Below are 15,664 nucleotides of genomic sequence, written 5' to 3' on the forward strand. Positions count from 1 at the left end.
GTTTCAGCTCACTGAAGAGATTGCTATCTAGACAGGCGGGTCTCTTGTTGCACATCCTACTCTTCCATTGCACTGGGATAGCTGCTCCTGTGCCCTTGAAATGGCCTCCTTACAGGACAGCCAGCTCTCCTGAACTCCTTTTTTCCCCCAGATGTGCCTTCCAGGGGAGCCTGTGCACCAGCTCTCTGAGCTTCTTGAAGTCTGCTTTTCTGAAAATCACTGCCTTTATTCTGCTGCTCTCCTTCCTTCCTCCTTTCAAGATCTTGAACTCTCTCATTTTGTGGTCGCTGTCACCCAAGTTACCTTCCACCTCCTCAACCCATTTCTATCGGTGAGCAGAAAGTCCAGAATTGCTTCCCCCCTGCTTGTTTTCTCTACCATCTCTAGCAAAAGTTTTCCCCAACACACTCTAAGAAGCCGCAGGACCGCTTGTGCGCTGCTGCTTCTCTCCTACCAGGTGTCGTGAAAATTGAAGTCTCCCCTGAGAACCGGGTCCTGCAATTTGGAAGCTTCCCTGAGTTGTTTCAAAAAAGCCTCAGCCATCTCTTCTTCCTGGTGCCGTGGTCTACGGCATATTCCCACCATGACATCCCCACTGCTGCTCTCCCCCGACCTTTGCCCAGGGGCTTTCAACAGGCTGAGCTTCCACTTTGTACTGCCCCTCAGAGGACGTGGACATCACCTTTATATGTACAGCAACGCCGCCTTGCTTCCCCTGCCCCTTCCGGAACAAGTGATACCCAGCCATGACCGTGCTCCAGCCACGTGAACTATCCCACCATATCTCCATAACCCCACTGGTGGCAGTGGGTGAGATCTGAGAAGCACGGCTCTGAGGAAGAAGCTTGTGTTCAGGGCTCCATGGCTCTGCAGATGCAGAGCAAGGCTCTGTAGCTGGACCTCCAATGGGGAGCAGGACAGCATTTCCCCGGACCTCTGGTGCGCTGACTGCAAGAGCCCCCCCAGACGGCTGTTCTGCTAGACACAAGCAATAATGCATTACCGCTGGCTCACAGAGGGAAGCAACTGTCTGGGGCAGCAGCAGGCTCAAGTCACTGCAGGCCCCAGTGAGGGTGTGTGGGTGTGAGATCTGCTGAGCCGCAGCGAGACACATGCACGTTTACTTCCTCGAGGCAACGGCACTGCTCAGCTGTGCGCTCAGCTATGAGGGGCCTTGTCCCGTCACGTTAACTGAATTTAAAACATGATCGATCAAGCAATAAAACATGTGCTAGGGACACAGAGGCATAGCAACGTTAGGACTTTTCTACCAAAGAGCTTCTCCAGGTGGTATTACTTGACACACGTTGGGCCAACATCTGATTGCTCCGTGGAGGTAATGCCATCACGGTGGGGTGCCGAGGCTGGGAACAACGAATACCTGCTGGTCCTTTCCAGCCCTGGCACCTTGCAGTGTTGGTTCACATCTCCAGTGCACGGGAAAGCTGGCACCAACCAACAGGTGATGGTCAGTCCTGGTCCTTTCATGGCACTGGAGCGGGTTCAGGACTCCTTGTGCGGCAAGACGGCTGCGACTGACAGAGCTGCTTGTCAGTCCGACTAGCACCGTGGTCTTCAACAGCTCTGGCTGTTTAGATCCTAATAAACATGACCAGAAAACTTTCTTTCTACCTGTAAATACAAGCCCTTTACAGCCTCTCATCGAAGCACCCTTCGAAAGCTGTTTGGCAAAAGCTCCGGCCACACGTGCAAGGACAGAAACAGGCGGTTGCTCACGCGGTTTCTAAATCCTCGGTTGTGAGTGGTAACTACAGGGTGCGAGTGGGCCTGCAGACAAGTCCCGTGGCTGTGGGATTCATCACCATGTTACAAACAGGCTCAGGATCGCACCCTCCCTTCCACCAGGACGAGGGTCAGCATGGGACTAGCAGCACGTGGCCCAAAGGCGCGCTGAGACCGCCCTACAGGCGGCACCCACTGCGCATGCGCCGCGCGGGGGGGCGGGATGGGGGGAACGAGGCGTGCAGCGTCTGTCCAACCGCTCGGGGGGGCGGAGCCGTAGTGACGTAGATGCGGCGGATGCGAAGCCGCTTTGGGCCTTTTGTCCGCGCGCGGCCGCCGTCGCGCGGGCCCGCACAGGCGCGTTGCTATGGAGGCGGCGGCCTAGTCCGTGCGGTGTAGCCTTCGCCGCCGTCATGGAGGACGAGCTCTACCTGGACAACATCGACGAGTTCGTCACGGACCAGAACCGCGTCGTGAGACCCGGGCGGGGCGCGGCGCGGCGGGGGGAAGGGGTCGGGGTCGGGGCCTGCTCAGGCGCTGCGGGGTGGGGGGACGTGGCATGATATAATTTAATATAATTAATAGAAATAATATAAATAAGATGATTAAAATAGTATAACATAATAGTGTGTGTGTGTATTATACCCATGCTGAACTTTTGCACATAAGGATGTTTATTCCAGGTGTTTGTTTATTTCAGGTTTTTTATATTATATATATATAAATGATTAATATAATTATATTATTATATGTTAATATTATTATATAATAATATTACATCGTTATGTTAATATCACATAATAATATTACATTATTATAATATATTAACATACAATATATTATTATAATAACATAATACTAATACTATATAATAATATTTTATTATAATAATGTAATAATAATAGTATGATTATTATCTTACGCATAAGGATGTTTATTCCAGGTTAATACATATACAATAACCTGGCAAACTAGGGTACGAAACGGGCACAGTGTCACACGGCCGATTCGACCTCCCGCGGCGGCACTGCTGCCAGGTTGCCGGGCTGCGCTGCCGGGCTGGCGCTGTAACATAAGGGTTACGGTCCAGCGGCGGTTCGCAACCTTTTGCAGCTTCGGTGCCATCAACCGTTTTGTCAAAACGCCTCGGTCCCGCCATGATGAAAGCAAAACCCCCGCGTAGCAAACAAATCCTGTGAAAATTGCAAAATCGATTCATCTGTTTGAAGTGCAATGATTTTTTTTTCCATCGGGCAGTGTGTTGAAGTTTCACCTGCACGACCTGCGCGTCCCGGCAGTTGCGTGTTGCTTTCACAATGTCGCTGTGTGGGACAAAGTCACTTAAGCCACATGCAAGCCGGCACCTGTTCAGGAAAGGTGTTTTTGTGCTTGGCATAGTATAGAAATTGGTGGGGGGGGGGAAGCCAAGCAGTCCTTATTCACAGCTTTGTTTTAACATCCCTTGCTCAAATTGCTTTTTGCATCAATGGCTCACTTGCTTCAAGGGGTGGTAGGACTTAGCATGTGGTAGGAAAGTAGGGCTGGAAGGGACTTCATAAGGTCATCTAGTCCAGCCCCCTGCACCCAACATCAGCCAAACATGATGGGGTAATGTTTTGGACAGTGAATTCAAAGACTTTGATTTATTGACATGCAGTGTTTTTTGTGTGTTTTTGTATTGCAGGTGACCTACAAATGGCTGAGTTACACGCTGGGGGTTCATGTCAACCAGGCTAAACAGTAAGAATTAATGCATCCCATAAGTCTTTTATTCAGTGATTCAGCCTAATTAATCGGTTTCCATTTTAAACAAAGAACAACAATCGTTTCCAGATAAAATGTGAAACCCTATGCTTTCCTAGGTACCGGGGCTACCTTCATGTAAATTGCTTTTATCTTTTAAACATTGTGATTCCTGCTAACTCAAGGGCAAATTTTGCCTAAGGGAAGCAAGAATACAGTATGATGAATACAGTCCTGCACTAAATAAGTGGCAGAACCTGGAATAGGAGCCATGACTTAGCTCTCAGTCTTCTCATTGCTAGACTATTTTAATAGATTCATAGATGTTTGGGTCGGAAGGGACCACAGCAGATCATCAACTCCAACCCCCTGCCCTAGGCAGGAATGAGGGCTGGGGTCAGATGACCCCAGCCAGGTGCATGTGTAGCCGCCTCTTGAAGACCCCCAAGGTAGGGGAGAGCACCACCTCCCTTGGAAACCCATTCCAGATTCTAGCAACCCTTTTCATAAAGAAGTTCTTCCTAAGGTCTAACCTAAATCTGCTCTCTGTCAGTTTGTGGCCATCGTTCCTAGTTACTCCAAGGAGTGCCCTGGTAAATGGAGCATCTCCTACTCCTTGCTGCCCCTTCCCCCCCCCCAGTGAATTTGTAGGCGGCAGCCTTCTCTTGCTGAGGCTGAAGAGATCCAGGTCCCCCAATCTCTCCTCATAGGTCTTTGCCTGCAGGCCCCTAACCATATGCGTGGCCCTCCTCTGAACCCTCTCAAGGTTGTCCACATCCATGTTGAAGTGCAGTGCCCAAAACTGGACACAGTACTCCAACTGCAACTTGATCAGTGCTGCACAGAGGGGAAGTTTCACCTCCCTGGACTTGTTCATCATGTACCTGCTAATGCATGATAAAGTGCAGTTAGCTTTACTGATCACTTCGTTACATTGATGACTCATGGTCATCTTGGGGTCAACTATGACTCCAAGATCCCTTTCTGCTGCTGAGAAGGTCATCCCCCCAACCTGTAAGTGTGGTGGTGATTCCTTCTCCCTAGGTGCTGCACTTTGCACTTGTCTTTGTTGAATTGCATCCTATTCTGTTCTGCCCACTTTTCCAACCTGTCCAGATATGCCTGGATTCGTTCCCTACCCTCTAGTGTGTTAACTTTACCCTATAATTTGGTATCATTTGCGAATTTGGACAGAGTGCCTTCCACGTCCTCATCGAAGTCACTGAGGAAGACATTGAACAGCACAGGGCCAAGGACCGAGCCTTGTGGGACCCCACATCTTTCCATGTCGATACCGACCCATCCACCACCGCTCTGGGTGCAACCCCTAAGTCAATTTGCCGCCCACCTGACTGTGTAATCATCTACATCACAGCCACTCAGTTTATTTATGAGAATAGGATGAGATACGGTATTGAAGGCCTTAAAATTGAAGTAGATGACATCTACCTCAACTCCAGTGTCCAGTATTTTGTGACCTGGCCATAAAATAAAACAAGGTTAGTCAGGCAGGATCTACCTGCTATGAATCCGTGCTGGTTGCCCTTCAGCATTATTTTTTCCCAATTGACTCCCACAAATGTGATCTTCAATAATTTTTCAAAGGTTTTCCCAAGGATAGAGGTGAGACTAACTGGCCTATAGTTACCCGGATCCTCTTTCCTCCCCTTCTTGAGAATAGGGACCACATTGGCTCTTTTCCAATCCTCTGGGACCTGGCTTGAGCACCACGAGTGCTCAAACAGCCATGCCAGTGGCTCTTCTATGACACTGACCCATTCCTTCAGCACACTTGGATGAAGATCATCCGGGCCTGCTGACTTAAATACATCCAATCCTTCCAAGTGTCGCTGCACCAAGTTGGTGCTAATAATTGGTGGGCTGGTGTCCCTTTTGTGCCTGTCAGTGATCCAGTTGTGAGATTTGTCTTGATCCGTGTTCAGGAATACAAAAGTAAAAAACTCATTAAAGAGCTCAGCCTTGCCCCTCCTATCTGTCACTAATTGCCCTAGCTTGTCCTGTATGGGCCCTATGCTACCCTGCACCTTCTTTTTACTTCCTATACTTCCTATATACCTGCTTTTTGTTATCTTTAATTTTTGTTGCCAGCCTAACTTCCATTTATTTCAGCATTGGCCTTTCTGACTGATTCTCTGTAGGTGCGGGCCAAGTAGGTATTCTTCACTTTGGTAGCTACCCCTTGCTTCCACAGCCTATATGCCTCTTTTTTTACCCCTAGGCTTTCCTGGATTTCCCTGTTTGGCCAAGAGGGTTTCTTGGCCCCTTTGCCCCCCTTTCCTGCTCAATGGGATTGTCTCCTTCTGTGTCCAAAGGATCACTCCCTTTAGGAATGGCCACCCTTCCTGGACTCCCATCTCACCAGTGCTCCAGTTCTTCAGTCCCCCACTAACTTATCTCCTGAGCGCACTGAAGTTAGCCTTTCTGAAGTGTAGCACTTCTGCCCTACTGATTATCTTTCCCACCCTACTCTGGATAGTGAATTCAATCAAATGATGGTCACTGTCCCCTAAGTTACTTGTGTCTGTAGATCCCCCACCAGATCATCCCCTGTAGCCAACCCAGTCCAGTAAGGTGTTTCCCCTAGTGGGACCATATACCTCCCATAGGTGAAGGTCCTGTATGCAGGTTAAGAACCTATGTGAACGGTTGGATCTAGCTGACTGCTCCTCCCAGCAGGGTAGTTTAGGTCACCCATGACAACCATCTCCCTTGACTGTACGGCCTCTGAGAGCTATCTTGAAAATTCCAGGTCCAACTCATCCTCCTGATGTGGCGGTCTGTAGTAGACCCCGACTACCAAGTCCCTTTCCCCCCCGACCCCCTTGTATTCTGAGCCACAATACCTCAATTTGCCCCTCCTCTGATCCCATCTTGATTATGGCAGGTATATATTGCTCCTTAATGCAAAGAGCAACACCCACCCCCCCTTTTTCCCTGTTCTATCCCATCTGTACAACCTATAGCTCTCAATGCTAACTGCGCAATCATGAGTAAGATCCCACCAGGTTTCAGTTAGGCTAACCAAGTCGAAATTCTTGTTCGCAAGCAGGGGTGTGAGTTCCTCTGCTTGTTCCCCACGCTCCTAGCATTAGTATAGAGACACTTAAGCCCCCCAGTTGGCTAATGCTGGTATTTTTTTTTGTTTCTGCGTAGGATGCTGTATGACTACGTAGAAAGGAAGAGAAAGGAGAGTTCAGGAGCTCAGCTACATGTCACCTATTTAGTGGCAGGAAATCTCGTTCAGAATGGATATATTGTGAGTGCTCACCCCCCTCAGTCATGTATAATGAGTTCTTTGCTTTTCAGTGTTTTATTCTGTTCACTGTTTGGGGGGAATCTCCATTACTCTTTGTTTCCAGTGGTGCCCACAAGGTGTTAGGTTTTGGGCAGACACAAAAGAAGGCATCACTTTTTTCACTAAAAAATTGGAATTTAAAACAGAAATAACAGACAGTAGAAGGGAGGGAGATTGTCTGTGGTTTGACAGTAAAGTGTTTGATAACAAAGCTCTGTTGTGGGACAACTTTTTCTGTTTTATTGGTAAATATATCCTGTCCCCAATTTATCTTTCAATCCTAGCATTATTAACTGGCTCATTTGATGTAGGTGGCATTGTTCAAGTCTGTCTTCAGGAAATATTTGAATAGGTAGAGAGAGTAGTGATCACTCAGGAATAGGGTGTGATGTGATGGGAAAAGGTATGGAATCTATTTAGGGAGAAGAAATGGACAAATAATGTCATTGTCAGAATTGAGGGACAGAGGTGAGGTGACATGAGATCAGACAAGAGCTGAAATAGATGGGAGGGTACCTTTACAAAGGATCTTGGTTTAGAAGATGAGAAGTGGTAAGTGATGGAACAGGGAGGGTCTGTGGGGATATTGGCATAGGTTAGTTTTAAATCACTTTGATTCAAATCCTCATTTTAGCCAGATTGAAATTAGCCATTGGGAAACTCAGTAAATTTATATAGATTGTAATATCTTTTCCCCCAACTCATTCTTGTTAGAGTAGCCATTAAACCATGTTGATGTACAGCTGAATGCATCCATTACACCAGGGGTGGGTAATATACAGCCTGTGGGCCAAATCCAACCTGCCAAGGAATTCTGTTCAGCCTGTGACGGGTCCCCCAGCCCTGCCCAGCCCAGGCTTGTGGGGTGGCATTGTGGCGGCCAGACTTGGTTTCCTGGCAGCCCCTGTGGCAGTGGCTTACTCTGTCCAGCTGCCGCTGCCAGTGTCACTGCCAGTGTCCCTGCCACCGCCACTGGACCCAGCCGTTTCTGCCCTGCACCTGCACCGGTGGCAGCAGACAGAGCAGGCAGGAGACTGGCCTGGGACCCCCATGGGCAGGGTAAACTCGGACGGATGGACTGGGGCCATGGGCAGGCGGGGAGTGGCATCCAGGACCAGGATGGGCAGGCAGGGGCCTGGGCTAGGATCACAGGGTGGTGACAATGTGGGGTTGGGGCAGGACTGCAGTCTGCTCCCTGCATGTTTCTACCCACTGAACTGGTACTCGCTGCAGGAACATGAGGGGAGCAGAAAGGATCAGTTCTCTTCCCCCGGCCCTGGCCCACAATAGCTCACCAAAACTCCTTAAGTGGCCCTCCAGTCGGAATAATTGCCCTCCCCTGCCTTTATACTACATCTCGTCCTTTTAGCTATATCTTTGCACATTTACTTAAGTGATTATTCATCTCAACCTGCTTTCTTAATTTTGTAATTTTTTTAGCATATCTGAAAATGGTGGGTAGCACATTACGTGGCTGTTTTCCCCTTATTTATGTCAAGCTGTATTTGGAATCCAATTAAAAATTGTCTCTGTTAAATAAAATCTTAATACTGGTGGAGACATAAGAAAAAAATTGTAAGTTTATCAAAACAAATATGTATTTAAGCCTGATTATTAAACAAAGGAAATTTTAGCTGTAGTTAGCAGATCAATGAATTGTTTCTGGTCACTATAGGTCAGATTTTTAAAAGGTATTTAGATACCTAAAAATCCAAAATTAAATTTCTTGTGGTAACTTAGTACCCAAGTCTGGCATCCAGCTTCCAATGAAAATCCAACTAGGCATTGGATTTAAGCATCTAAAGATGCAAATACCTTTGAAAATAGGGCCTCATGCCCTTCATGGTTTTGAAACTAATAGCGCTTATTCAGTCTCTCCTGCTTTTTATTCATCACACAGATATGTTTCTGAACTCTGAATACACTGGTTTACAGGAAAGCAATATTTTCTCTGGCCTGTCTTGCTAAACTGAAACCAAGAGTAATTAAAGCAAAGTATTTTGAAAATATAAACTTGGAAAAGTGTAAATACCAGCCTTTGTTCCATTGTAAAGGCTGAAAATAATAGGTATTTACTCGTATTCTGTGAAATTTGTGGTATTTTTATAAACCTAGATTGGACCTCAGAAGTTAAAATTGTCTTTGCTTTGATTCTCATGTGCTATGCTAACTTGTTACAATTCAAGGATGACTTCTTGGAGCAGTATATAATTTTGAATGCATTTGAAAATAATTTTAATAACTGAGAGTAAGTTTTCAGAGGGACAGATAGGGAGGGTGCTTGTGAAGACTGGAGCTGAGGCAACTTATGCATCAGGAAGGGCAAGGAGTACTGGGGTCTGAGCAAGAGTTCTAGCTGAAGGAATTGAAGGGAAAGGATGGGCTTTAGAAAGGTTATGGAGGAAGAAATTTCCAGTTTTGGAATAACTGGAATTTGTGAGACCATTTTGATGTGGAGGAGATTAATGGGAGCCTCATACTTTAGATTAAAACACTTTTCTTAATTTGAGTGTTAATTTGACAAACCTGCAATGCAGGCTCCTTTCAGTAGGGGTAGCTGCAGAGCTAAAGATTACACATTCAGTGGAAACAACTCATTGCAGTTATCTTTTCATGGCATCTTGCTTGCTTTATTGTATCCTCCCTTACCATTATCACTCTTCTGTTACCTTTTCCAACCCTCAGTGGGTAGCTCAGACTGCTGCGGTTACTATTCTCGGCTCTTGGGCTGATAGAGGGGGTTTTTATAGAGGCCTTGCACTTTGATTGCTGGTTTGTGTGCACCATTTGAGCACACAACTGATGAATGCTGTCAGGCTTAATTCTCTTTGTATCAGTTGCTGTCTGATTTAAGGAAGTAATCCAGGTGTACACACACAAGATAGCAAAATGGGAATGCCATTCTCATTGGAGGCATGGCCCCTGCCTGCTAGCTGAATGTTTCACATTTCTCACTGTCTGCACTGCAGATAAAACCAGGGTGACTAACATTGCCATCATCTTAAATACTTAGAGCTAATATGAACCAGTGAAGCAGGTTTATTCCTGGCACGGCCTATGTCTCAGCTCTGTTAGCTTCTCAACACCTCCTGTGTGCTAGCTAGCCCATTTTTAGCTAACCTCTTGGTGCCAGGGGTACAGGACAGAGTACAGATCAGACCTCAGGAGAATAATGCGAGTTAGTCTTTCAATAGAAACTCTGATCAAGTCCTGTGCTCCTTGTGAATCTGCATAAAGTACATTCAGCCCTCTTAAAAATTTTGAGACCTCTAGTGTATTATTTTTGATGTATGATGATAAATTGTCTTTTATTTCCAGTGCCACAAGGTAGCAGTAGTGAGAGAAGATAAGCTGGAAGGTAAGTGAGTTCAGGAATTATGTGTTTACTTTGTTTTTTTTTCCTCGAGGGGAACAATAATGCAACTAAACCTAAAATCTTGCCAAGGGCTCAAAAAGACTTCAGCTGCTTTAATCAGATTGTTTGGTTAAGGTGTGTACTTTTTATTAGATTTTTTTCCTATAACCTTTAAAAAGTGAGTACCCAGCTAAAGAACTTCACAAGCTTGTAACTTATTAATGGGTTTTTATATAACACTGCTTTTATTGAACGCCTGTCACAGATAGGCAGTTCCTTCAGATTCAAAAGCAGTAATTAACCGTGCACAGCAACACCTCATGAGGCTTTTTTTTTGGATGACAAAGAAAGGATACTGAATCTAATGATGAAACCACAGGGGAAGCTTGGTTAGCATGTAGATACCCTTTGATAGGGCGCTGGAGCTAATAGTTTTGTGCGTGGGGAACATGTAGTTTGGATCTTCCTTAGCCTTAAATGACTGGGATATTACTTAACATCACCTCTGAAATACCCCTCATCCCAAGAGTGGTGAGATGCCACTGTATTTGATTGTGAAGCTGCTGCTCCATTTGCTGTTGGTCATTCACCCAAGTTTCTGGGCTTCATGAGACAACTGGTCTGAACCAACTCCCCTCTATGACTGCGGGCTGTAAGGGATTTTCAGATCCTGTCCTTGACATCCGAAAGCATACCAATATTTAGTAATGCATTGGAAGTTGTAAGCCCCTCAGTATTAGCAAGCAAGCTTTGCTAAACAGGCTTCTATAATTTTGCTGTTGAACTTCAGAACTTAAGTCTAATGTGGATTTCCCATACCCATTTTTGTTCTGTATAGATTCCTGTACTGTGATCATGGTACCATATGTCTTCCAGTAGCACATGACAGTGTCTAACACCTGTTGTATGTTTCTTTTATCCACTTCCCTGTGGGAGAAATTTATATGCACTGAAGTGTTTTATCGTGGTGGTGGTCATATTTGTATTTTTACTAAAGAAGCCAGGTCATGTGTGCCTTGCCTTTGGGTGTGGAAGATGATGGTATCTACTAGGGTTCACAGTCTAGCGTGAGAAATAACACAAATAGTAGTCATAGACCCAGTTATTGACTAGAACCTCCTTGAGCCAAATGCGGTAAAAACACTGAACAAAAGGATGGTTCCTGCTTTTGCAGTCTAAGTACAAGATTCAAGGCAACAGATGGGAGAGTACAAGGAAACTGTGAGTCAGCCTTCTGGACAGAGAAAGCTGTCTCCCACATAGATGAGCTTTATTCCCAGGGTTGAAATTTTTGATTCGCTGTCTAATGGAGCAGAGTTGTCCGCCAGGATCTTCCTCTGAGTGTGGGATGTCCTTTGGGATCTTCTGGGTCCATGCTAGTGAAAACTTGGATGATATGGACTGGAATCTCGAGCTTGACTGGTAGTTGTCATTGTACAGATTGGAGAACCGGTACTGTGTGGTCATGAGTCCACTAGCCTGAATTCTTAGTGGGCAGGTTAAGAATAGAGAATGCTGCATACAACACTGTAGATATCCAGCAAGCTACTATTCAACATTTCTAATAACTGGCTGCTTGCAGATTTGGGGGATAACCCTCCCCCCCCAAAACAGCACTTTAGTTTAAACTCTGCACACTCCCACGCCAAGCCTACCACGTGCCCATAAGAGGCGGCGCATTAGTTGCATCCAGCTTTCCTAATGTCGGTAGAGATTTTGCATTTTAATGAGGTTTTTTGGCACTTTTATCTAATAGCTGTTTGAATCAGCTTTAGCTTAAAGTGCCAAAAAGCCCCACTGAAGCACTTGATCTATACAAGCGCTCTGGAGCTGGGTTGAAGTAACATGCTGCTGCTTCCAGTAGAGCATTTTGGGGGGTGGGGGGAATGTTCCATGTCTGTCATCACACTCTTGAGACTGGTCAAATTGTAGGGCTGGAAGGTCCTACACTTTCCTCTTGGTTTGCAAAAACCATGCTAATAAAGGACTTTCCTCTTCATTTTCAGCAATGAAGTCTAAGCTAGCCACAATCGCCAGTGTGCATGTCTACAGCATTCAGAAAGCTTTGCTGAAGGACAGTGGGCCTCTCTACAACACTGACTATGATATTATCAAGACAAACCTGCAGAACTGCAGCAAGTGAGTTGCACAGTACACTCTCATGGCCATTCCTTTTGAACCTTTTTTCTTGGTTACAGTTTGTGAATGTAATGGTTCTAGAGAGAACCAAGGCTTTTTTAGTGACCTCTTATTGTTGGGAGATATGGTTGAGACATATTTATTTCCACACTGCAACCAGCTGCATTGTTGGGAGATATGGTTGAGATACATTTCCATACTGCTTTTCATCAATCCAAATCAGCAGGTCAAAGAATGAGTCTATTATAAGAACATAAGAGTAAAAGGGCCACCTAAGTCATCAGGTTAGACAGTTGTCAGGTGGAGACTCCTTGCCAGGCCTCTGGAAACTACCGTTCTCGCATTCACACACTTCTGTTTCACAACTCCCTGCACATGTCTATACATGTGCTTTAATGCGCAGTAGCTTATTTTACTGGACATTAAAGCATCACAGTTATGCTAATGTCCAGTAAAATAGGCTGCTGTACCTTATGTGTCACTTAAAAACCATGCATATTCATTACAGTTAGCGCAGCCTAATGCACATTGCTGTACTACCTCACATTGGAAGTACTGAATTTAATTCATTTTAGGCAAATGCATGTGTAGACTCACCCCCTGCTGTGTACTTGGGTGATTGCTGTTTAGAGCAAACTTAGTTTATATGGTGGTAGCTGACAGCTCAGTGAAATCCTTTAGAGATTTTGCTGTGTCCGGTCTCTCGTATGTAGAAGGCACTTGGATTCTGAGATGGTAAGTAGCTATACAGAACCCTGAAATAAATGCTTTAAAATATTCATTGCCATAACTGCTCTTTTGTAATCAACATCTTAGGACAGGAGTGTCAAACGTACGGCCCATGGGGTGGATCCAGCCTGCAGAACCATTTTGCGTGGCCTGTCGGTAGTCCAGTCAGCTTCAGGAAGTTGGGAAGTTGGCCTGTGCAGAATTTGGGATCTTTGGACCTTGCCCAAGTACAGCCGCAAGCTGCTATCTGAGCACAGCCCCGCAATGCTGCAAGTCCCTGGACCTGACAGCATAGCAGATGCTGGAGAGTTCTGGTCAAATCAAAATTGTTTGGCTTTTCCTGTTGTTCCCCTCTCTTGGGACTCCTCCTAGTGGTGACATCTCTGCCTTTCTGATTACAAAAATGCAGAAGGCTTAGCGTAAATTTTGAAACATCTTTTTGTGTTTTAGGTTTCTGCTTGGGCTTGCGGCTGAATTTTTCCACCTGGTGTAAACAACACAGCATGTAATTCGCAAATGACTCAGCCGCTTCTCTCGTCTATCAGTGCAGCTTCTTAATGTGTGTGGTCTAATTGGAGTAAATTCAGACTCTATGCCCTCTTTCTAAAATCTTTATTAAATCTACCCATGGGCTTGGGTGGAGTCCCCATAACGCCTACAAGCCCTCCTTTGCTTCAGCAAAATGATTAAGCTGCTTAGCCTTGCCTATCGTGCTACTTTGTGTTTCCCTGCTCTAGGTACCTGTCCATTACCTCTTGCCTTGCATACTGGTTATAAGCTCTGAGGTTGGGACCTATGTTCTGTTGTGTGTTTGTACACTACTAACCCAGTAGGGACCTATTTCAGGCTCCTAGGTACTATGGAAATCTAAACAATGATAGGTTTTAATACGCACGCAGCAAGTGTTGCATGGATCTGTCAGTATGAATACTATCCTCTACCTGTTTGGTCCCATCCAAAACTTACCAGAGTCATTGGGAGTTTTTCCTTTGATTTTGGTGGGTCTTGGGTCAAGCTCTGTAAGAAATAGCTGCACTGCTGTGGTATCCTTGAAATGCAAACCTAGGCAGCAGCCTCAGCATTGTTAGGGCAGAACTCTAGCACATGGAATAGTAGCACTTGCTTGTTGATGTAAATTGCTGCAAAAGCATCCAAGGTCAATGATTAAGGGGTTGTGTTCTGAGCAAATGAATGATGCTGGGTTACACATTGCTTCAAGAGGTTTGGAGATGACAGCAAAAGCCTTGTAGGTGTATGGTTGTGGTATTTTACATGATTGCAGGCAATTTCAAGGTGGAAAGAAATGAATGGTATCTTTCACCTCTGCTCCGAGTGGGAGATGAGGGCCTGCCAATCGGAATTTGTTCAGAAACTATTTTTCTGTACTTGAGTCTGCAAGTATTTTGAATGTCCAATCATTGCAAGAAGGTAGGAGTATTTGTTGCAGCAGGGTTGGTTCAGGGATTTTGCAAGAAACAAAGTTTATTTGCTAACACCTTTGTTGGACCAACTGCCTGAAACTTTGTTCAACATCATCCTCAGCTCTACGATTGATCCGGTAAAAGACCTCACCAAATAAACCTTGTTTCTCTGAACCATTTGAATGTTCTGGTTTTGCCTCCCCTGGCTCACTGGGTTGTGAGGCTGGACTGCTACACCAAAGATAGGATTTCCTAATATTTTAGAAGATCAGGTGAAAATATTATTGATGCTGAAAGCCCTGGAGAGTGATCTGCTGAGAATGTATGTGTAACCAATTTAGGAATAAAATTGAACTGGTTGCACCCCTGGTGGGAGGACATGTTTCTTTTTCCTCAATGAAATTTTGAACAGTTTGTTTTATATTTTAGTGCTGCAGTCCCTTCTGGCATGTTCAGCTGCTCTTTTCAGCATGGTATTTCTACATCTGCCATACCGAGCCAGATTTTTCTTGCCCCACTCACAAATTAAATTGCTCCTTTTCCTGTAACATTATAGTCTAGAATCAGTGTCAAATGCATGTCAAACACCACCAGGGATGGAAACGAAGGTGGAAAATAAGATGCAAAGGCGCTAATTAATGTTTTTACTCTGTCACGCAGGTTTAGTGCTATTCATTGTGCTGCTGCAGTCCCCAGGACGCTGGCTGAAGTTTCTCAAGCTCACACATCTGCACAGATTGATTCCCAGACTCCAAATGACTTGCAGGTAGCCAGCATGCCTGTCACCAATGGTCATGTACCTTCCACTGCTAAACAGGCTTCCCAGCAGCCCAAAGGGATCATGGGAATGTTTGCTGCAAAATCATCTTCCAAATCTCAGGATACACGTAAAGAAACTAAGCCAGAATCTAAAGAGACAACAGGTGTAAGTTATCTCAATATCCTTTGGTGGGTTATAGTCTCACCTATCTAGTCTTTCTTCTCCAGTGTAAATGGACTTTATCAGCTGTAGTTTCTCCCCATTTATTCTAGTTCTAGTTTTGCTGTCAACTGAGAATTCTTAATCCCTCTTCTCAGGTCGTATAATTGGCAATGTCAATTGGTCAGCCATGACTTGAAACAAATTGGGGTATGACTGCCTAGGCTACAATACGGTAGAAAAGGCCTGGGCAGGGTTATAATGGGCCATGAGCTAATTATGAGTCAACAGTGTGCTAT

General features: G+C 45.3%; 1 protein-coding gene across 6 annotated transcripts in view; it reads left to right on the forward strand.

Annotated features, from left to right (window-relative positions):
* The first annotated feature begins 2,054 nt into the window (after positions 1–2,054).
* Positions 2,055–15,664, forward strand: part of POLD3 (DNA polymerase delta 3, accessory subunit) — a 35,501-nt gene continuing 21,891 nt past the window's right edge. For 2 of the 6 annotated variants that reach the window (XR_002090014.2, XM_014603512.3), the window contains exons 1-6: positions 2,057–2,216; positions 3,428–3,483; positions 6,661–6,763; positions 10,121–10,160; positions 12,164–12,296; positions 15,107–15,371. Coding sequence is in view for 5 of the 6 variants with exons in the window: in XM_014603512.3 (XP_014458998.1) it covers positions 2,157–2,216; positions 3,428–3,483; positions 6,661–6,763; positions 10,121–10,160; positions 12,164–12,296; positions 15,107–15,371 (657 nt within the window). In the remaining variant the exon portion in view is untranslated. Of the gene's footprint in view, positions 2,217–3,427; positions 3,484–6,660; positions 6,764–10,120; positions 10,161–12,163; positions 12,297–15,106; positions 15,372–15,664 lie in introns of all 6 variants that reach the window. The other 4 variants (XM_006276375.4, XM_019486877.2, XM_014603513.3 and 1 more) reach the window with 3 other exon arrangements.

Source organism: Alligator mississippiensis, chromosome 1 (assembly GCF_030867095.1).
Source record: "Alligator mississippiensis isolate rAllMis1 chromosome 1, rAllMis1, whole genome shotgun sequence".
NCBI classification, from domain to species: Eukaryota; Metazoa; Chordata; order Crocodylia; family Alligatoridae; genus Alligator; species Alligator mississippiensis.